This window comes from Dendrobates tinctorius, unplaced genomic scaffold, assembly GCF_039654945.1.
Source record: "Dendrobates tinctorius isolate UK_male_01 unplaced genomic scaffold, ASM3965494v1 ptg000158l, whole genome shotgun sequence".
Lineage (NCBI taxonomy): Eukaryota > Metazoa > Chordata > Amphibia > Anura > Dendrobatidae > Dendrobates > Dendrobates tinctorius.
Window position 1 is genome coordinate 31736078 of NW_027361825.1, and position 22872 is coordinate 31758949.

Consider the following 22872-nt stretch of genomic DNA (forward strand, 5'->3'; position numbering starts at 1 on the left):
CGTGGAGCACCAGATCGAGGGAGATTATCAGTGGTCTTGTATGTCTTCCATTTTCTAATTATTGCTCCCACAGTTGATTTCTTCACTCCAAGCTGGTTGGCTATTGCAGATTCAGTCTTCCCAGCCTGGTGCAGGGCTACAATTTTTTTTCTGGTGTCCTTTGACAGCTCTTTGGTCTTCACCATAGTGGAGTTTGGAGTCAGACTGTTTGAGGGTGTGCACAGGTGTCTTTTTATACTGATAACAAGTTTAAACAGGTGCCATTACTACAGGTAATGAGTGGAGGAAAGAGGAGACTCTTAAAGAAGAAGTTACAGGTCTGTGAGAGCCAGAAATCTTGATTGCTTGTTTCTGACCAAATACTTATTTTCCACCATAATATGCAAATAAAATGAAAAAAAAACAGACAATGTGATTTTCTGGATTTTTTTTTCTCAGTTTGTCTCCCATAGTTGAGGTCTACCTATGATGTAAATTACAGACGCCTCTCATCTTTTTAAGTGGTGGAACTTGCACTATTGCTGACTGACTAAATACTTTTTTTCCCCACTGTATGGTGGAGCTTCATTGAGAACCAAATTTCTAGCAACAACAAAGAAGAATCTGGAGGTGGTCAAATTTCTCCCAAGACTCAAACTTGCCAAAGTGCACAGATTTTATAAGGAACTTAAATTTACAGCAAAGTTACTCTTTGCAAATTGAATGTCTGTGCAGACCTCAAAGCATAATAACAAATGGGAGTAAATTAAAAAAAATAATTATTCACTAGTGGCGCTGTCTCCAGAGCCTGCAATTTGGACCTCAGCTCCTCTTCTTTTCCTCTTTTTCCTATCCTCTTAAGTCTCTTCAGTCCTGGCTGTGGCTCCATTTCAACTATGCATCTGAATGAAAATACTTTGAGACATCATAGGGCGAGATCAAGATGGAAGCCATGGTCTGGATTGAAGAGAACAGGAAGCATGCAATGGGATAAGGGGAAAAGAAGGACAAAAAAAAAGTCTACGGGGACAGCTGGACAGGTGAGCAAAGAGGTGTGTACTATTTTTTTTACGGTTTCGCCTTGCCGTCTGTTGTTCAGCAAAATGGCAGCTGAAGCTTGGTGCCATTGCTCTGCATTTTCATAGAGTGAATGGAAAAAATCTATGTTCTGAGGAGTGCAAATTTTTGTAAATGAGAATTAAATTAGACATGAATAAATGTGTTAATTTTTGTAATGAGAATTAATTTAGACATGAATAAATTTGCTCATCTCCAAACACAGCCATTGTTTTGTGTCTATATGGACAGAACCATCAAAACAAACAGCCCATCATCCTTATTCAGTCTCAATGCAAAATCTGGAAAACATGATAGCGTTTTTGGGTCTCATTGGGTACCAGGGTCCAACTGCGACAGCTGTCTCTTCACTCTGTAAAACTTTATTCTGGGCCCAAGATCCAAATATGATTACATTACATATGAAGTAAAATATGTTGTCGCATTACAGCATTATGTAAACACTTTTACAGTAGCATCACATTCGTAACTAACTTAAAAGATCAAGATCAAGTGCCTGCACATCAGCGCACCTTTTGCATGGCTAGCAGTTCAGTGAACCTTCCAACCTACTTGTTTTGCATCCAACTCCACCCCTGTTCTCCTTGATTGACAACTGTGGTTTGAAAGTGTGCTGTACTGGTCTACCACACCAAAGTTGTTCTGACCACCTGCACTTGGTTTAAACAGTCAACTTTTGCTTAAAGACACCCTTTATGTTCTCCATAGTCAAATTGTACTCAAGAAAAATGATTGATACCTTTGGTTTTTTTTTTCAAAGGAAGAGAAGAATGACAATACAGCTTTTACCATACCAAATCTTGTAGCAACTATATTTGACTTTTTTCTTGGTGGGGAGACTACTTCAATAACCATAAACTTTGGTTTCTTAATACTTGCAAAGCATCCTGAGATACAAGGTAAGTAGTCTGGTGTATCCTATCTGGTACCTCCACATATTTCCTTTAAATGTTTGAGATGGATTTTCCGAAACAGTTTCATGGCAACCCAATGGACCCCTAGAAAACTCCTCACAGTGGTAAGTGTCATTCACATGGCTGCAATATGTTTTCCGGTCATAGAATTTTACTTCCAAGACATTAATAGATTTTTGTAAAACAGGGAGGATAAAATGTAGAATGAAAAATTCATATCTATTATTCGGAGACGATGTATTGGCCATCTCACCATTCCCCTCAAATAGCTAATCGAGTGCCTGAACTGAGAGTTAGACTGTCATTGATCTGATATTGAGGAATTACATTTATGATATGCTAACAGTATTGTAATCCTGAAAACCCCTTCAACCTTTCTATTCTTTTATGAATACCATATAGTAAATAATATCAAACTGATATTGCATTACTATTTTTGCGTTGCCGATGTGAAAATCTTCTCTCCAATTATTATTGCTTATTTCAGAAGAGCAAATCATTTCTTGATTAATACAATTTGAGCCAAAGTTGCTAAAAGTTTTAGATACCGTGAAATGTTAAATGTGTTGCGCTTTAATTTGCACGAATCCAGCAAAAGGTTGGCCAACTGGACAAAATGTCTACTGATTCGTGTAAATCTACTCAAAACTAATTTTGGGACATTCATTCCTTCCTATTCATATCTTTCTCCTTAGGTTTTCATTTCAGTGCAAGACATTCTAGAAGCTTGAAACAGCAAATTAAACCGGTTATTATACAGTACATATTTTTCTAGTATCTAAGAACTCCTTGGCTTCCCGATGAAAGAGCGTTGATGTACCAAAATTCTCTGATATTTTAGACAAATTGCATCAACATAGCCATTTGGAACACAGATTTGCTATTAATAATTTTCAAAATAAATACCATAATAAATGGGATAAATGGAACTTAAAATTTTTAGGACTAATATATATGATGATTGGGTTCTTGGATAGTTTTCCGATTGTATGGTTAGGTCTGGTCAAAGCTTAGAGTAATTTCTGTATTAGAATATATTTTTAGGTTAGTCAACCTATTGTTTTTTTTTTTTTTGTGTAAGATATTCAGTTATTCTGACTTGAAATCTTTGTTTTTATGTCTTACTACTTGAAACTGTGTAATATGGTTTCTCTAGTATTTATGTTCCTTCCCGGTTTTTCCTTCCTTTCCCTTCCCTTCCAATCTTCCCAATTCTAAAATTCTTTAAATTTAATAAAAACTATTTGAAAAGAAACAGCAAAAGCCGACTATCTGTACATTTTATTTATTGACCTACAGATAAAGTGCATAAGGAGATTGACCAAGTGATTGGACGAGAGAAGGAGCCCAGGGCAGATGACAGGAACCATATGCCTTATACAAATGCTTTCCTACATGAGATACAGAGATATAGTGATATCGTCCCAATGGTTTTTTTTCGATCAACCACAAGGCACGTGAACTTTCATGGCTACAACATCCCCAAGGTAAACCAGTGCAATTAATGTAGTGACATCAAGACTAAGGATGGATTTTTCAAGAGGGTTTCTAACTGTTTTGGTTCAACAATGGGAAAACATAACTGGGCTATATTCACCCAGTAATGTAGATTTTCTTAAATTTCGAAACTACTAACACATTTTTTGCATTTGAAAGATTAGTGGTCTATGGTGGTTTGATGTTAATACCTAGTATAAATCAAACATTTGTTATCATTACCAGTGTGGCAAACTGTCCTGTGTTGCATAGCCCTTCAATAAAGAAGCAATCCCATCAAAGTCTTTATCATCTTAATATATTGCAGTCACCATATTATTACACATTATTAGCAATGTGTACTTACAATTGCTCATTTTGCCTTTCTACCCAGGTAATTATTCTCTTTTCTCTGCTCTATGTAGAAACAGGAATTCTTTTATCCCTGCATGACTCATTCCCCTCTTCAACTCCTGACCCCTTCGCTCCCTCCACCGCACTGCCATAGACTTTTGCTAGTCATGAGAAGTTAAAGGGTCACTTAGTTTTGAAAACTTCTTCATATGTAGTAGCCTCTTAAAAGTTCAATAGTCCCTATCAATCTGTCAAAGCAATCAGGGGAGAAGATCATGGTGCTGTTCGGACTCAATAGACCACTCCCCCGACCTACCTACAGGGTTTTTAGCTTCAAATGAGTTGGATGCTCTGTGTACTGTGTATTCTGTACAAATGTTTGGGAAATAGGGAAGGAGTTTCATAGCTACATAGGTTGAAAAAAGACCTAGGTCCATCAGGTTTAACCTTCCTCCACCAACTGTCCTTTTTGTCACTAATTTAACTATAACCCACATTGTTATGTGTATCAAGTAACTCATCCAGCTATTGTTTAAAAGCTGTTAGAATGACTTCCATTAGTACCTCTTGTGGTCGGGCCTTCCACAGTCTGACTGCTCCAACTGTAAAGAGCCCTTTCCTATTTAGCTGCTGAAATCGCCTTTCTTCCTCCCGTAATGAGTGCCTCCTAGTCCTCAGTATGGTCTTTGGAAGGCCACACTTATATTTGTACATGTAAATGAGATCTCCTATGAGTCGCCTTTTTTCTTAACCAAATAAGCCCACCTTTTTCCAACCTTTCATCATATGAGAGGCCTTCCATGCCTTATAATAATCTAGTTGCACATCTTGGAACTGATTCTAAATTCTAAATATCCTTTTTAAAATGTGGAGCCCAAAACTGGATCTCATATTCTTGATGTGGCCTCACTAGTGATTTATAAAGGGGTAATAATACGTTGGGATCACAGGATTTTGCCTTTCTTTTTATGCATCCTAAAATCTTGTTTGCTTTTGCAGCTGCTGCTTGACATTGAGTACTGCACCTCAGCTTACTTGTAACCAGAATACCCAAGTCCTTTTCCTGTTCTGTAGTCCTGTTTAATGTATATTTAGTGTATATCATGCAATAGGATTACTCAGATCTAGGTGCATAAGGGGTACTTCACACATAGCGAGATCTTTAGCAAGATCGCTGAAACGTCACAGGTTTTGTGACGCAACAGCGACCTCACTAGCGATCTTGCTACGTGTGACACATAGCGGCGACCGACCCCCCACTGCGATATCACTGCTCATGCTCGAATGTCCTAGGCCATTTTTTGATCATTGATGTCCCGCTGGCCAGCATACATCACTGTGTTTGACGCCATAACAATGACGAGCGACCTCGTTGGCGACTCACAGAACTCAGGGACGCAGGCGTGAGTTGTCAGAATAGCTGCTGTGTGACAAGGTCCCAATGTCTGCCGAGGTCGTTATACGGATCGCCGTATCGTTGCTGCGTCGTTGAGTAGATTTGCCTGTTTGACAGCTTACTAGCGACCATGTAGCGACGCACCAGCGATCCCTACCAGGTCGTTTCGTTGTCGGGATCGCTGGAGAGTCGCTATATGTAACGGGACCCTGACTCTACATTTATCTACATTAGATCTCATTTGTCAAGTGTTTGCCCATTCAGTCATCTTATTCAGATCGTTTTGCAATATTGTACTGTCAAGGCAAGATTTTAATATCCTACATAGTTTGTTATCAGCAAAAACCAGGGCCGGACTGGGACAAAAAAGCAGCCCTGCCACACAAACCCCACCAGCCCACAAACTATAACACTCCTCACCCCGATCAGTGAATTTTGCTATACTTTGTCATGCCCCTCAGTCTCCTAAACGGAGATATTTGAAGAGCCACATGTGAATGGCGCCACAGTGCGTATGATCGACCTCAGCTGCATTTACATGGTGCTCTACAGAGCTCCGATTTTCAGGATCATGGAAGTCCCAGCAGTCGGATCTCCAGCAAATGGAAAGTTATCCCCTGTCCAGAGGAGAGGGGATTACTTGGGATAATCCATTTAAACAGCTTTTCCAATATTTTATTTTTATTTGGCCATAGTAATATTGAAAATACTAAACCAACATTGACCCTTCCAAAGTCCAATGTCGCCTCTTCGACAAAAGGACAGGAGAAGTGGTATGGTGCTATGTATACAGGGCCGGATCCAGGTTTCTGTGGGCCCCGGATGAAAGTCTCAGTGGGCCTCTTTAACACGTACCACAATTCATAATGCACAGATACAGCAAAGAAATATAGGTATACAATGCCAAAGATTTCACTTCTTACATTACATGAGTGATAACTAGAGTTGAGCGAAACGGGTTGAAAAAATTGAAAAGTCGCCGACTTTCGCCAAAGTCGGGTTTCATGAAACGAAACCCGACCTTAGCGTGAGGTCGGCCACGAGGTCGGCGACTTTAGCGCCAAAGTCGCGTTTCAAATATGCTTGAGCACCCTTTTTGCAGCCAATCAGGAAGAACGGACACTGTGGGCAATGTGATGACATAGGCAGCGGTCACCACCATCTTGGAGAAGGGCATGCAAGTGATTGGCTTGCTTTGTGGGGCCTCACAGGGGGTATAAAAGGTCGGGGACGCTGACCGCCATGTTACTCATGCTGATCTCAGAATAGGGAGAGCTGCTGCTGGGGATGATTATGTAGGGAGAGCGTTAGGCAGGGAAGAAGATACCAAAAACTGATTCTGTTGCTAGCGATTTTGCCTGTGCAACACACCAGTCACTTTGCAGTGCAAGGGGAGGCTATATTTTGGTGCATCAGCTCTGTTGGTTATTAGGCTGTCTTTTAAGGCTACCTGGTAGCTGCATTGCTGTGTGCACACTGCTGAGCAAACTGCTTTATTCAAAGCAATCCAGATTTTATTGTTTTGTCCTTGTGAGTTGCCGAGCATTCATTTTTCACACACCGTACAGCGGTGTACGCTCCTCTCAGTACCGTGTAACGGCTGTTATCACGGCCACAGTGAATCTATCTGTGTGTGACTCTGTAAGGATAAGTCGAGGAGTTGTTCCATTCTTACAGACCTCCACCTTATAGTTTTGTCTGGTTTTCAAACAGTTTATTATATTTGCTGTTTGATTACATTCAAAACTATAGAGAGACAGCGTGTGTCAGTCCATATACAAAAACACGGAGCTTGACAATTTTACATACACCAGACAGCGGTGTACGTGCACGCTCCTCTCTCAGTACCGAGTATCGGCAGTTATCACGGCCACAGTGAAGCTATCTGTGTGTGACTCTGTAAGGATAAGTCGAGGAGTTGTTCTGTTCTTACAGACCTCCACCTTATAGTTTTGTCTGGTTTTCAAACAGTTTATTATATTTGCTGTTTAGAATCATAGAATCGTAGAGTTGGAAGGGACCTCCTGGGCCATCTGGTCCAACCCCCTGCTCAAAGCAGGATTCGCTAAATCATCCCAGTCAGATGTCTGTCCAGCCTCTGTTTGAAGACTTCCATTGAAGTAGAACTCACCACTTCTCGTGGCAGCTTGTTCCACTCATTAATCACTCTAACTGTCAAAAAGTTTTTTCTAATATCTAATCTGTGTCTCCTCCCATTCAGTTTCATCCCATTGCTTCTAGTCTTTCCTTGTGCAAATGAGAATAAAGTTGATCCTTCTACAATGTGACAGCCCTTTAGATATTTGTAGACAGCTATTAAGTCTCCTCTCAGTCTTCTCTTTTGCAAACTAAACATTCCCAAATCCTGCAACCTTTCCTCATAAGACAGGGTTTGCAGACCGGTCACCATTCTGGTCGCTCTTTTCTGAACTTGCTCCAGTTTGTTGATGTCTTTTTTAAAATGTGGTGCCCAAAACTGGACACAATATTCCAGATGAGGTCTGACCAAAGAGGAGTAGAGGGCAATAATGACTTCATATGATCTAGACTGTATGCTTCTGTTAATACATCCTAGAATTGCATTTGCCTTTTTTGCTGCTGCATCACACTGTTGACTCACATTCAGTCTGTGATCTATTAGTATACCCAAGTCTTTTTCACATGTGCTGTTGCTTAGCCCTATTCCTCCCATTCTGTATATGCTTTTTTCATTTTTATTGCCCAGATGTAGTACTTTGCATTTTTCCCTGTTAAAAACCATTCTGCTAGTTGCTGCCCACTTCTACAGTTTATTTATATATTTTTGAATCCTCTCTCTCTCTTCTCTAGTATTAGCTATCCCTCCTAGCTTTGTGTCATCAGCAAATTTAATCAGTTTACCCTCAATTCCTTCATCTAAATCGTTGATAAAGATGTTGAACAATACAGGGCCCAGGACAGAGCCCTGTGGTACCCCACTTGAGACATTCTTCCAACTGGATGTGCAGCTATTTACGACCACTCTTTGGGTCCGATCACTAAGCCAGTTATGAATCTACCTAACAGTTGCCTTGTCCATTCCATACTTAGTAATTTTTTCAATAAGGATTGTATGAGATACTTTGTCAAATGCTTTGCTGAAGTCAAGATATACTATATCTACAGCATTTCCTTGATCCACCCAATCAGTGATTCTGTCATAGAAGGAAATTAAGTTAGTCTGACATGACTTATTAGTTACAAACCCATGCTGACTCTGTTTAATCACTTCATTCTTATCCAGGTACTGACATACATGTTGTTTAATAATTTGTTCAAAGATCTTTCCTGGTATAGAAGTCAGACTCACCAGCCTATAGTTGCCTGGGTCCACCTTCTTCCCCTTTTTGAAGATAGGAACAACATTTGCTCTTCTCCAGTCTTATGGGACTTCTCCTGTTCTCCAAGAATTTTCAAAGATTATGGAGAGGGGTTCAAAAATTTCTACTGCTATCTCCTTCAGTACTCTGGGGTGTAATTCACCTGGACCTGGAGACTTGAATTCATTTAGGTTAGCTAAGTGTTTCCTCACTATCTTTCTGTTTATAGACATCCTGGATTCTTCTATTCCCTTAATAGGACAGTGAAGGACAGTTGATGTTACATTTCCTTCTGAGAGAAAACAGATGCAAAATAGGAATTTAAAAGTTCGGCCTTCTCAACATCCTGTCTTACCATTTCATCATTTTCATCCTGTAAAAATCCTATAGCATCTTTGACTTTTCTTTTACTTTTGACATATCCCCAAAATCCTTTATTATTGCTTATGACATCTCTTGCGAGCCTCAATTCATTGTCAGCTTTAATAATATGATTTGTGCCCTGCAGGTTCTGCAGACAGCATTATATTCTTCTTTAGATATGCCTCCCTCTTTCCATTTTATAAACATTTTTTTCTTCCTTTTTAGCATGTGCTTAAGTTCTGTGTTCATCCATCCTGGCTTCCTTAAATGCTTCCTATTCTTCCCTCTTTTCGGAATTGTTAACAATTGTGCTTTGAGAATTTCATTTTTCATGATTTCCCATCCTTCCTGGACATTTTTGTCTTTAAGGATATCCAGCCATTGGATCCCACCAATTTTCTTTCTGAATCCCTTAAAATCTGCCTTTCTGAAATCTAACCTTGACGTCTGAGTCTTCACAGGTCTTCCTCCTCTATTTATCCAAAATTCTAAAATAGCATGGTCGCTACCTCCTAGGGTCCCACCCACTTTTACCTCCTCAACCATTTCCTCCCTGTTTATAAGGATTAGATCCAAGGTAGCAGTTCCCCTTGTTTTCTCCCCTACCTTTTGGAAGATAAAGTTGTCAGCAAGAGAGGATAAGAATTTCCTTGACCTGTTAGTTTTGCCTGAGAGAGATTCCCAACAAATGTCTGGATAGTTGAAATCTGATTGATTACATTCAAAACTATTACATTACATTCAAAACTATAGAGAGACAGCGTGTGTCAGTCCGTATACAAAAACACGGAGATTGACAATTTTACATACACCGGACAGTGGTGTACGTGCACGCTCCTCTCTCAGTACCATGTAATGGCTGTTATCACGGCCACAGTGAAGCTATCTGTGTGTGACTCTGTAAGGATAAGTCGAGGAGTTGTTCCGTTCTTACAGACCTCCACCTTACAGTTTTGTCTGTTTTTCAAACAGTTTAGTATATTTGCTGTTTGATTACATTCAAAACTATAGAGAGACAGCGTGTGTCAGTCCGTATACAAAAACACGGAGCTTGACAATTTTACATACACCGGACAGCGGTGTACGCTCCTCTCTCAGTACCATGTAACGGCTGTTATCACGGCCACAGTGAAGCTAAGTGTGTGACTCTGTAAGGATAAGACGAGGAGTTGTTCCGTTCTTACAGACCTCCACCTTTTAGTTTTGTCTTGTTTTCAAACAGTGTAGTATATTTGCTGTTTAATTACATTCAAAACTATAGAGAGACAGCGTGTGTCAGTCCGTATACAAAAACACGGAGCTTGACAATTTTACATACCCCGGACAGCGGTGTACATGCACGCTCCTCTCTCCGTACCGTGTAACGGCTGTTATCACGGCCACAGTGAAGCTATCTGTATGTGACTCTGTAAGGATAAGTCGAGGAGTTGTTCTGTTCTTACAGACCTACACTCTAGGGAGATTCCAGCTCTGCCCAACTCTATATACACTTTGGAGTTTGTCATACACTAGGCAATTTCTGCCGGTCACATGGCAGTGTTAAATAAACAGGGCCTGACTGACTCCAACAGTGTCCTGAAGTGTAGAGACATTCCAATTCTCCACAGTCCTCCATACACCTTTCTAACAGCATAGAGAATCTGCCTGTCACATTGCGGTGTTAAATAAACAGGTCCTGACTGAATCCAACATTGTCCTGAATTGTAGAGACATTCCAATTCTCCACAGTCCTCCATACACCTTTCTAACAGCATAGAGAATCTGCCTGTCACATTGCGGTGTTAAATAAACAGGGCCTGACTGAATCCAAAAGTGTCCTGAAGTGTAGAGACATTCCAATTCTCCCCACTACTATATAGACCTTGTACCTTGTTTTACAGTACCAGAGTTGGGGGAAATTTGGTTACATTTTTCCAAAAAATGAGGAAGTGTGGTGGAAGAGTCCGTGGAAGTGGGCGGGGGTTGGCAGCTGGTAATGATGGTGTTGGTGGTGGTGGTGGATCTGCTGGTAGTGGCAAAAGCAAAATAGCACCTAATGCGTCATCGTCTGGCTCCACAAGGCCTCAAAGGCTCCCTTTTCTGGGAGTAGGTAAACCGCTTCTAAAGCCGGAGCTTCAAAAACAAGTTTTGGCTTACATTGCTGACTCAGCCTCCAGCTCTATCGCCTCCTCTTCTGAAGTTTTAAAAAATAAAAGCACTGAGTCGTCATTGGAGGCTCATGGTCATGAACCACACCTTTCCTTGTGTCCTTCACCCCTACCAAAATTGATTACTCCATGGAGCTGTTTTCACATACCATGCCTGGGTTATCAAGTCAAATTGTGAATTACCCAGGCAAAGATGAATCTGACATTGAGTGCACTGATGCACAGCCACTGATAGATGATTCTGCTGGTACATTCACTCAGAGCACTACATTCTCCTTGCTGTGTACTGAGCCAGAATCTGATCCAGATGAAACTCAGGTGCCCCTTTCCGCATACTATACCACCATACACGGTGACACAGAGGAAGGTGCACATGACATTGAAGAGGAGGTGATGGATGACCCAGTTGTTGACCCAGATTGGCATCCATTGGGGGTAGAGTGTGCCGCTGCCAATAGCTCAGAAGAGGAGGAGGAGCATCCGCAGCGGGCATCGACATCGCAAAAGTTGCTATCTGACAGGCCAGGAGCAGTTCAAAAACGGGTTACAAAAACCCAAAAAATTGCAGGACAACTTGGCCAGATGGTCAAAATAGCACAGCGTGCAAGGCCTCAAACTGTCTTCCCTAGTAGGAAGAGTGCAGTGTGGCACTTTTTTGAACAAAATCCTAATGATCAGGCAAAGGTTATCTGTAAGAAGTGCGCAAAGACCTTTAGCCGAGGGAAAAATCTGAGAAATTTGAATACTAGTTGCTTGCTAAGACATTTAACCACCATGCACTTGCAAGCGTGGACGGACTACCAAAACTCACGTACCACATGTGCTTCTGCTCCCAAAGAAGTTAGTCAGCAACGCTACATTGTTTCTCCCACTGTAAGTCCATCGGTTAGCACACCACCAGCAGCAAATGTTGAGTTGTCGTCGAAAGGGAAAATCAGTCAGGGAATCACACTGTTATTGCAATGAAAGAATGAATCTAGGCCATCAGAAAGAACACCAACTCCATCACCATCATCAACCCTCTCTCAGTCCACCATGTCCACCGCTAGTTCCACCATATGCAGCTCTCAAGTCCAGCTCACCCTACCAGAGACTATGAGTAGGACAAAAAAGTACTCATCCTCTCATCCGCATACACTGGGTTTGAACGCCCACATTGCCAAACTAATCTCGTTAGAGATGATGCCCTATCGGTTGGTTGAAAGCGCAGCTTTCCGCTAATGGCCTACGCAGTACCACGCTATGAACTACCCAGTCGCCACTTCTTTTCTCGCAAAGCCATCCCAGCCCTTCACCTTCATGTGAAAGACTGCATTGTCCATGCACTCAAGCAGTCAGTGAGTGGAAAGGTGCACCTCACAACTGATGCATGGTCCAGTAGGCATGGCCAGGGCCGTTACGTGTCCAACACTGCGCATGGTGGATGCAGGGTCCACAGGGGACAGCGGTGGTGGCACAGTGCTGCCTAGCCCACGGTATAGGAAACAGTTGGCTGTAGGCGTTTGACCCTCCTCCTCTTCCTCCAGAAGCGAAAGCTGGTCCACAGAGCGCAGTCGCGCGAGCACTGCATCCGCAGCTGACAGTGTTGCAAATGAGGTGTCCCACTATCGATCGGCTGCTGGAAAGCGTCAGCAGGCTATGTTGCAGATGATGTGTTTGGGTGAAAGACACACCGCGGAGGTACTGGCCGACTACTTTCAACGACAAACTGAGTCATGGCTGGGCAGTGTTCATTTTGAGGCAGGCAAGGTAGTTAGTGATAACGGCTGGAATTTTGTGGCAGCCATAGCCCTTTCAAAACTCAGACACATACCTTGCTTGGCTCACACCTTGAACCTGGTGGTGCAGTGCTTCCTCACTAATTATCCGGAGTTAACAGGCCTGCTCCAGAAGGTTTGGAGACTGTGCTCGCACATACGCCGGTACACTCCAGTCGTATGCGTAAGCTGCAGCGATTGCTCCACCTTCCCAAGCACCGCCTAATTATCGACGTTGCAACAAGGTGGAACTCCACCCTGCACATGGTTGAGCGGCTGTGCGAACAAAGTCAGGCCGTAATGCATTTGTGGGAGCATACACGGGGCAGGCACTTTGAGGGCAGACATGGAGTTGACAGGTGTGCAGTGGTCGAAGCTGAAAGACCTCTGTAAAGTCCTTCAGTGTTTTGAGGAATGCACACGGCTGGTAAGCGCAGACGACGCCATCATAAGCATGAGCATTCCACTTATGCGTCTGCTCATGCAAACTTTGACGCACATTAAGGAGCAGGCGTCTGCAGCCAAGGTTGATGAGGAGGAAGAGGAGGAGGGAAGCCTTGATGACAGTCAGCCATTGTCTGGTCAGGGAACTGTCGTGGACGAGGTGGAGGAAGAAGAGGAAGAGGAGGAGGATGATGATGGGGATGATTATTTAGGGGAGGATGATTCTTGTGGTACAAGAGAAAATGTTGGCTTTGCAAGGTCTGGTACTGGGTTTGAGCGTGACTGGAGGGATGTGGATTTGCCTGAAAGTGCTCCTCCACCCAACACTCGCAGTGCATCATTGACACCGGGAACTGTTATGATTGAGTCACCGGAGGAGGAAAAAACAAAAATATAAGCTCAGTCCAGAAAACCTGAAACGTTGGTAACTAGCGGATTACAAGCCCCCTGATCCTATTCACCACAACTAGCAGTAGCCGTGGGGGGTTCCTACGATGGTCCTAGACCCCTCGATCACAGCCGTAGAGCTAAATAAGCCTAAAGGAAGAAAGGGGAAATCTAAACTGCCCCAGAGCAGACCCCAAAGCAATAGACAGCCCCCAACATGTATTGACGGTGAAAAACAGATGAAAACACAAACACAGGCAGAAAGACAGACTGAGCAAACGATGGGGCCCAACTAACTAGATAGGAAAGGACAGAAAAGATGCTGGCTGTAATCCGCGAAAACCCTACAAAAATGTCCAACCTTCTGATAACGAAAAAGGCCCTGAAGTCGCTAGACTTCAAACTCTATATCAGCACTCAGGTATATTCTGAAAACTGGCAAAGAGATCAACTGATCAGAGACAAAAATGGAATTCAGCCAGTCCCGGCATGGGGCTGTCTGAAAGCAAACCCTAAGTAAAGCAGACAAAATCTCATGGAACAATAGCAGGGTAAAAAACTTAGCTTTTAGCAGACAGGAACAAAACTGATGCAGAGCACAGAGCAAAGTGGATCACCAGCAATGAGAATTGGCGTGGACTGCCTTATATCCACTCAGTAACCCCGGACGCCCAATCACACTCCATCTGTTCAGATGACAGGTTCCTCCCATCCACACCAACCTCACTACCTCCCTTCACTAGCAGAGGGAGCTCATCAGACATTGCCAGTGAAGGGGAAAATGAACTCACAACAGTACCTCCCCCTTGAGGAGGGGTCACCGAACCCTCATCCACGCCACCAGGGCGATCAGGATGGGCCCGATGAAAAGCACGAACCAATCTTTCGGCATGAATATCGGATGCAGGGACCCAAGAATTATCCTCCTGGCCATAACCCTTCCACTTAACCAAATACTGGAGTCTCCGTCTAGCCAGACGAGAATCCAGTATCTTCTCAACCTCATATTCCACATTACCTTCTACCAATACAGGGACGGGAGGTGCCACCACAGGAACTAATGGCTCAACAAACCTCTTCAACAGAGACTTATGAAACACGTTATGGATCTTGAATGTAACAGGAAGAGCCAATCAAAAAGAGACCGGATTAAGAATCTCCAAAATCTTGTAAGGTCCAATAAATCTAGGTTTAAACTTTGGAGAAGCCACCTTCATAGCGATATTCTTTGATGACAACCAAACCATATCACCCACCTTAAACCGGGGACCAATGGTCCTATGCCGGTTGGAAAACCGCTGGGCCTTTTCCTGGGAGAGAGACAACTTATCCACCACCTGGTCCCAGATCTGGTGCATTCTCTCCACCACAGTATCAACGCCTCGGCAGGCAGAAGACTCCACCTGCCCTGAAGAAAACCGAGGATGAAACCCAAAGTTACAAAAAAAAGGCGACATCAAAGTGACAGAACTAGCTCTATTATTTAAAGCAAATTCGGCCAAGGGCAAAAATGAAACCCAATCATCCTGATCAGCGGAAATAAAACATCTCAAATAAGACTCCAACGTCTGGTTTGTTCTCTCCGTCTGCCCATTGGTCTGAGGATGAAACGCAGAGGAGAAGGACAACTGAATACCCAGCTTGGAACAGAAAGTCCTCCAAAATCTAGAAACAAACTGAACTCCTCTGTCAGACACAATGTTGTCAGAGACACCGCACCACACTTGCTCATAGAGCCAGTGCGCGTGTCCTGAGTACAGAAGCAGTGCTAAACGAGGTACAGGAGGGATAAACAGACGGGAGGTCAGACAAAGTCAAAGGTCATACACAGGATCACAGTACAGTACCAGGGATGAGACAGAGCGGATAATCAGGGCCAAGCAGAGATCAAAACCAAACAGACATAGGAGGTACCAGGCAGAATCCAAAGCAACATCCAGGGAACAGACCGAGTCATACACAGAGAATCAAGTAACCAGAACACAGCACTAACACACTCAGGGGTCACCACACAATGCCAAGGGCGAAAGTATAACTGACAGGGATGGGAGCGTCCTGAGGCTATAAGAAGCCTCCCCCAGAACCAGGGAGAGGCCACAATCATAGCCCCAGGTGTGCAGGTAAGCCTGCACCGGGATCACAACCTTTAACCCCAGAAATGCCAGTCATCAGTACTGGTTCCATACATTAACCCCACGTGTGCGAGTCAAACCCGCACTGAGATCATGACAAATGTTCTCAGGAATCCCATGTAAGCGAACCACCTGTTGCAAAAACAAGGGCACCAACTCTGAGAAAGATGGCAACTTAGGGAGTGGTACAAGATGGACCATCTTAGAGAATCTATCACAAATTACCCAAATAACAGTCATTCTCTGAGAGACAGGCATATCAGAGATAAAATCCATTGAAATATGGGTCCATGGCCTCCTGGGCACCGGCAAAGGCATCAATAACCCACTAGAGCGAGAACAAGATTTAGACCGAGAGCAAGTCCCACAGGACTGCACAAAATTCCTGACATCACGAGACAAGGCGGGCCTCCAAAAAGACCGACTCACCAAATCTCTAGTACCAAAAATACCTGGATGACCAGCCAATGCGGAGCAATGAACCTCAGACATCACTCTCTTCCTCCACTGGTCAGGAACATACAATTTTCCAATGGGACAACGCTCAGGTTTGTCCCCCTGAAACTCCTCCAGGGCACGTCTCAAATCGGGCGAGATGGCAGAAAGAACTACCCCCTCACCTAAGATGGTAGCAGGCTTAGTCACAATAGGAGAATCAGCAAAGAAACTCCTAGAGAGGGCATCTGCCTTGACATTCTTAGTGCCCGGAAGAAAAGAGACTACAAAATCAAAACATGTGAAAAACAAGGCCCACCTAGCCTGTCTAGGATTCAAGCGTTTGGCCTACTCAAGGTAAATCAAATTCTTGTCGTCAGTAAGGACCACGACTTGATGTCTGGCTCCCTCCAACCAATGTCTCCACTCCTCAATGTCTCCACTCCTCGAATGCCCATTTCATGGTCAACAGTTCCCGATTCCCCACATCATAATTACGTTCAGATGGGGAGAACTTTCGGGAAAAGAAAGCACAGGGATTCATTTTAGATGTTACAGGGTCGTTCTGGGACAAAACAGCTCCCGCACCAATCTCAGAAGCGTCCACCTTTACCTGAAACGGGAGTGAGACATCAGGTTGCCGCAAAACCGGAGCAGAAGTGAACCTCCGCTTCAGCTCCTGAAAGGAAGAAACAGCCTCAGGAGACCAATTCAGCACATCAGCACCCTTCTTAGTCAAATCAGTCAATGGTTTGGCAATACCAGAAAAATTAGCTATAAATTTACAATAAAAATTAGCAAAACCCAAAAACTTCTGGAGGGCCTTCAAAGAAGTGGGCTGAACCCAATCACAAATGGCCTGTACCTTGGCCGGGTCCATTTCAATAGTCGACGGAGACAAAATAAATCCCAAAAATGAAATCCTCTGTACACCAAAAAGGCATTTTGATCCTTTAACATACAGGGAATTCTCCCTCAAGATCCGGAACACAGTCCGAACATGTTCCACATGAGAGTCCCAATCCTTGGAAAAGATCAAAATATCATCGAGATAGATGATCAAAAACTTATCCACAAAGTCCCGGAAAATGTCATTCATGAAACACTGGAAGACAGAAGGGGCATTAGTGAGCCCAAAAGGCATCACCAGGTACTCAAAATTTCCCTCAGGAGTATTAAACGCCGTCTTCCATTCATCCCCATGCTTAATGCGAATAAGATTATACACCCCCTGAGGTCAAGTTTGGTAAACCAGCAAGCACCTTTAACTCTGGAGAATAGATCAGAAATCAGGGGTAACGGGTACTGATATTTAACAGTAATCTTGTTGAGGGAACGATAGTCAATACAAGGCCTTAATGAACCATCTTTCTTGGTCACGAAAAAAAACCCAGCACCTAAGGGTGAAGAGGATGGTCTAATATGACCCTTCTCCAATGACTCCTTAATATAGGATCGCATAGCCTCGTGCTCTGGTACAGACAAATTGAAAAGACGACCCTTGGTAAATTTACACCCTGGGCTCAGCTCAATTGCACAGTCATAACTCCTATGAGGAGGCAAAGACGCAGACTCATTCTCACTAAATACATCATAAAAATCAGCCAGATAATCAGGAACATCATGCGACTGGGGCGAGGTGGAGAAAACAGGAGCGCCACCAAGGGCACACTGACAACCCCAACTCACCACAGACACAGATTTCCAATCCAAAACTGGATTATGGATTTGCAACCAGGGAAAACCCAGGACAATGGTATCATACAAGTTATGCAACACCAAAAATCTGCAATTTTCCTGATGGTCTTGGGCGACCCGCATTACCACCTGGGTCCAAAACTGAGTTTTATTCTTCGCCAAAGAAGTAGCATCAATACCTCTCAAAGGGATAGGCATCCGCAGAGGTGTCATAGGAAATCCACAACGTTTAGCAAAATCCAAGTCCATCAGGTTCAGAGCTGCTCCCGAATCCACAAAAGCCCTAGCGGAAAATGTGGACAGGGAGCAGATCAGAGTAACTGCCAGAAGAAACTTAGGTTGAACACCACCCACAGCAAATGTGTGTGCAAAATGTTTCTCTCATTTAGGGCAGACAGAAATAATATGAGAGGCATCTCCACAAAAAAAAACACAGCTTGTTACGCCTTCTGAATTCCTGACGCTGCGCCCGAGACAAAACTCCATCACATTGCATAGGTTCAGACATTTGTTCAACAGGTGGCAACACCTCTCGTGTAGTCTTGCGTTCACGTAAACGCCGATCAACCTGTATGGCCAATGACATAGAATCGTCAAGACCAGAGGGAACAGGAAATCCCACCATAGTATCCTTTACGGTCTCTGACAAACCCTTCCGAAAGAGAGCCGCCAAGGCACTATCATTCCAGGTAGTAAGGACCGCCCACTTTCGGAATCTTTGACAGTATAACTCTGCAGAATCCCGACCCTGGCTCAATGCCAACAGGGTCTTTTCAGCTTGATCAATGGCATTAGGTTCATCATACAATAACCCCAAGGCTAGAAAAAATGCATCCACATTAGCCAGAATAGGATCATCAGGTGTCAAGGAAAACGCCCAATCCTGGGGATCGCCGCGCAGCAACGAGATGACAATTTTAACCTGCTGCGCAGAGCTCCCCGATGAACTAGGCTTCAAGGCAAGAAATAATTTACAATTATTCTTAAAATTCAAAAATTTAGACGGATCCCCAAAAAACACATCAGGAGTAGGGATCTTTGGTTCAACAGCATGTGAATGAGCAAGATAGGTGGAAATTCCCCGCACCTCAGCCGTGAGCTGCTCCACACGATCAGACAATTGCTTAATCTCCATTACAGAAAAAAAAATAAAAATTCCCCCTGCGGCCTCCGAGAAATAGAGGAAAAAATATACACAAGAGAAAAAAAAAAAATTCTGACACTTTTTCTTTTCCCTTTTTTTTTTTTTTTCCCCTTTACAATCCCTTCCTGCTATAGAGTACCCTAGAATCTGCGTATGGCTGGTGATTCTGTTATGATTGAGTCACCGGAGGAGGAAAAAACAAAAATATAAGCTCAGTCCAGAAAACCTGAGACGTTGGTAACTAGCGGATTACAAGCCCCCTGATCCTATTCACCACAACTAGCAGTAGCCGTGGGGGGTTCCTACGATGGTCCTAGACCCCTCGATCACAGCCGGAGAGCTAAATAAGCCTAAAGGAAGAAAGGGGAAATCTAAACTGCCCCAGAGCAGACCCCAAAGCAATAGACAGCCCCCAACATGTATTGACGGTAAAAAACAGATGAAAACACAAATGCAGGCAGAAAGACAGACTGAGCAAACGATGGGGCCCAACTAACTAGATAGGAAAGGACAGAAAAGATGCTGGCTGTAATCCGCGAAAACCCTACAAAAATGTCCAACCTTCTGATAAGGAAAAAGGCCCTGAAGTCGCTAGACTTCAAACTGTATATCAGCACTCAGGTATATTCTGAAAACAGAGCAAAGAGATCAACTGATCAGAGACAAAAATGGAATTCAGCCAGTCCCAGCATGGGGCTGTCTGAAAGCAAACCCTAAGTAAAGCAGACAAAATCTCATGGAACAATAGCAGGGTAAAAAACTTAGCTTTTAGCAGACAGGAACGAAACTGATGCAGAGCACAGAGCAAAGTGAATCACCAGGAATGAGAATGGGCGTGGACTGCCTTATATCCACTCAGTAACCCCGGACGCTCAATCACACTCCATCTGTTCGGATGACAGGTTCCTCCCATCCACACCAACCTCACTACAGGAAAATGAACTCACAACAGGGAACATTGGCCCACATGTCAGATTATACCTTGCAGTTCCTAAAAAGGGACCCCCGCATTGCCAAAATGATGAACGATGATGACTACTGGTTGGCCAGCATCCTGGATCCATGCTATAAAGGCAAATTCCAAAACATCATGCCACAGGAGAACCTTGACCTAATATTGGCTAACAAACAAGCTACTCTGGTAAACCGGTTGGTTGAGGCATTCCCAGCACACCGCAGCGGTGATGTCTTTCCAACGAGCCGTAGGGGGCAACATGGAAGAGGTGTTCGTGGTGCACACAGCCGAAGTGGCGTTGGACACAGGGGTTTCATGACCATGTTGTGGACTGATTTTTCAAGTACCGCTCACACGACTGGTAATACTACATCGATCGAAAGTGACAGGAGACAGCAGTTGTCAACTATGGTAATAAACTACTTCTCCTCCCATATCAATGTTCTCCCTCACCGGTCATTCCCCTTTGACTATTGGGCCAGTAAACTTGACACCTGGCCTAAATTGGCACAATATGCCTTATAGGAGCTCGCTTGCCCTGCTGCTAGTGTGTTATCTGAACGAGTCTTCAGTGCTGCTGGATCAATCCTGACAGAAAAAAGGACCCGTCTGTCGACCCAAAATGTTGATGATCTAACCTTCATTAAAGGGGCTGGGGGCAACTTGGAAGAGGTGTTTGTGGTGCACACATCAGAAGTGGCGTTGGAGACAGGGGTTTCATGACCATGCTGTGGACTGATTTTTCAAGTCCCGCTCACACGACTGGTAATACTGCATCGATTGAAAGTGACAGGAGACAGCACTTGTCAAGTATGGTTACAAACTACTTTTCCTCCCATATCGATGTTCTCCCTCAAAGGTCATTCCCATTTGACTATTGGGCAGCTAAACTGGACACCTAGCCTGAATTGGCACAATATGCCTTACAGGAGCTCGCATGCCCAGCTGCAAGTGTGCTATCGGAAAGAGTCTTCAGTGCTGCTGGATCAATACTGACAGAAAAAAGGACCCGTCTGTCGACCCAAAATGTGGATGATCTAACCTTCATTAAAATGAACCATGCATGGGTTTCCAAGGATTTTGTCCCACCTTACCCTGATGACACATAGGTTAACAGAAAAATTGTTTTCTTTGGTCCGCCTGTTCCTGGGACTTGACCAATTTCACATTTAGCAGCAGGTGAATGTCCCACATCAACATATGGCATTTTGTAAACCTCCCTAACTGGGCAGCCTCCTCCCCCCCGAGCCGGGGTCACCACAGAGCGCACGCAACCGTGCGAGTGCCGTTGCCCTGGACTGGTGGGTGGGCCGACTCTTGGGCGCGGGCACTGGCACAGGGTCCCTCATAGTGCAATCAAGTGTCTCTGATGGTGGTGGTGCACACCCGCCGTCAGACACACCGCGGTACTATGAGGGACCCAGTGCCAGTACCGATGCCCATGAGTGTTCCCCTCTTGCTTGGGCAGGGCCCCAGCATTTGCAATGTTTACCCCTCCCTGCTCCTCCGCTGTGTAGTCAAGGCTGTCAAATCCTTCACTGGGACTGCCACTACAAATTTGGTGAACTGATAGAAGATGATGGTTAAGACTAGCTATGCCCTGTCCCGCTGGCCGGGATCTAGCTTCAGATGATCAATGGCTTCCATTTCTTATGAACGTCGACTCACAATGAGATGCAGTGGTGGTTTGTCTTCAGCTTTCACAGTTTTCCTACCCATAGATGTGTGACATTCCAGCACACATTTTTAAATGTGCCTTCTCATGCCAATCCAATTGAATCACCTACGGCCTGTGGCTTCTGTGTTTTGCACTCCAAAGTTACATGACAGATCATGATAGACAGTGAGCACCATGTTTACATCTGTCCCTGTGATCAAAATTGGATGGATATGAGTAACGGCGATGGGATCAACGGTGCTGCGATACAGCAACACTCACTTTCTTCACAAAGAAAGGTTTTTGCTGTCTCCACACACACATTAATTGAGGGTCAGCATCGCCTCTGAGAATTGTGACTGAAGTTTTTCCCGTGAATAGTAATTCCTAGATTTCTGCAATCACTAGACTTGATGTCAGTAATTGTATGCATCACCTTTCCTATTGCGGAGAGTCTGGACTGTCTTACTGAGACAGAAATATAAATGAAGATTAAAAAATACCACCAAAAGTGTATACTGGTCTATGCTTCAAATGCATTTCCTTTTTTCGACTTTTTAGATTGTTGTCTAATTCATACTGAGAACACTGAGATTTTCAATGTATAAGCTATGCTATATATACCTGCTATCCAGTGATAATGTACCCTTTCTCAACTTTGTACAATCTGGTCAAATCCATAAAGGGCCTGAGAACGTCTGAGTCTGCCTCCTGATCTATAGACATATATTTTTAATGTGTAAACTATGCTATACATACCTGTTATCCAGTGATTTGGTACCCTTTGTCACCATTGTCCAATCACGTCTAATCCATACTGGGCCTGAGACTGTCTGAGCCTGCCTCCTGGTCTATACACATAGGTTTTTAATGTGTAAACTAGGCTACATATATGCGTGTTATCCGGTCAAACTGTACCCTTTATCAACTTTTTAGAATCGTGTTGAATCCATACTGGGCCTGAGAACGGCTGCCGAAGCATTAAGCAAACTACAGCACCTGTGGTTTGGACACGTAATGTTTTGCTTTTTTTCTGGAATGCCGGTTAGGCTTAATTTAGGAATTGCAGTTGAGCTGCACTTACTGGGAAATCATCGTTCGCGTGGAATAATTGGAATCACAGATCCCCATCACTAACGGTGTTCAGCGGTTTATCTGCACCTGTAAGCAACAAAAGCTGGTCCTTTCAGTGTAGCGCGCATGCAGCCCCAGACATGCA

The 22872-nt window shown here is 43.8% G+C and overlaps 1 protein-coding gene across 1 annotated transcript in view; it reads left to right on the forward strand.

Annotated features, from left to right (window-relative positions):
- LOC141052044 (cytochrome P450 2G1-like) overlaps positions 1-22872 on the forward strand; it is a 138978-nt gene that overhangs the window by 87826 nt on the left and 28280 nt on the right. Inside the window, exons 6-7 of the mRNA XM_073549223.1 lie at positions 1817-1955; positions 3270-3457. Coding sequence (XP_073405324.1) covers positions 1817-1955; positions 3270-3457 — 327 coding nt within the window. The remainder of the gene's footprint in view (positions 1-1816; positions 1956-3269; positions 3458-22872) is intronic.